This window comes from Coturnix japonica, unplaced genomic scaffold (genome assembly GCF_001577835.2).
Source record: "Coturnix japonica isolate 7356 unplaced genomic scaffold, Coturnix japonica 2.1 chrUnrandom618, whole genome shotgun sequence".
In the NCBI taxonomy this organism is placed as follows: Eukaryota; Metazoa; Chordata; class Aves; order Galliformes; family Phasianidae; genus Coturnix; species Coturnix japonica.
In genome coordinates this window covers 42,509-43,027 of record NW_015439991.1, presented here as the reverse complement: position 1 = coordinate 43,027, position 519 = coordinate 42,509, and the positions used below count along the sequence as shown (strand labels likewise).

The 519-nt window shown below is 58.8% G+C and overlaps 1 protein-coding gene across 1 annotated transcript in view; it reads right to left on the bottom strand.

Moving 5' to 3' along the window:
- Window positions 1-215: 215 nt before the first annotated feature.
- The window catches only part of WDR74 (WD repeat domain 74), an 11,627-nt gene continuing 11,323 nt past the window's right edge, over window positions 216-519 (bottom strand). The window contains exon 8 of the mRNA XM_015850989.1: window positions 216-412. Within this exon, the coding sequence (XP_015706475.1) occupies window positions 278-412 (135 nt within the window). The 3' untranslated portion in view covers window positions 216-277. The remainder of the gene's footprint in view (window positions 413-519) is intronic.

Below are 519 nucleotides of genomic sequence, written 5' to 3'. Positions count from 1 at the left end.
GCCCCCCATTTCACCCCATAACAAACCACCACCACTCAACAGGAGAACCATCTTTATATACCGGGCATCCCTACGTCCCCCTGCCCCACATTTATGGGGCGACACCCCCCACCCCAAACATCCACTTATGGGGCAGGAAGAGGGTCCCATGTCCCCCTCCCCCCACATTCACTTATGGGGTGACACCCCCCAACCCACACTTATGGGGTGACACTCCACCCCACATCCACTTATGGGGCTGGGGGGGGTCCCATGTCCCCCTCCCCCTGCCCCCCACTTATGGGTCAGGCTGTGGGTCCTTTCTCCTCCTCTTTGGGGGTGGTTCCTGTGTTGGGATGGTCTCCATGTTGCCCCACAGCTCGTCCCCCTCCTCCTCTTCCTCCTTTATCGTGGGGGGGGGCGAATCTTCAGCCTGAGATGGGGGGGATTCAATGTTCCTTTGATCTGCCAGGACCTTCCCAACCCAACCAATCCAACCTGTGATCTTCCAGGACCTTCCCAACCCGGTTCAATCCATTC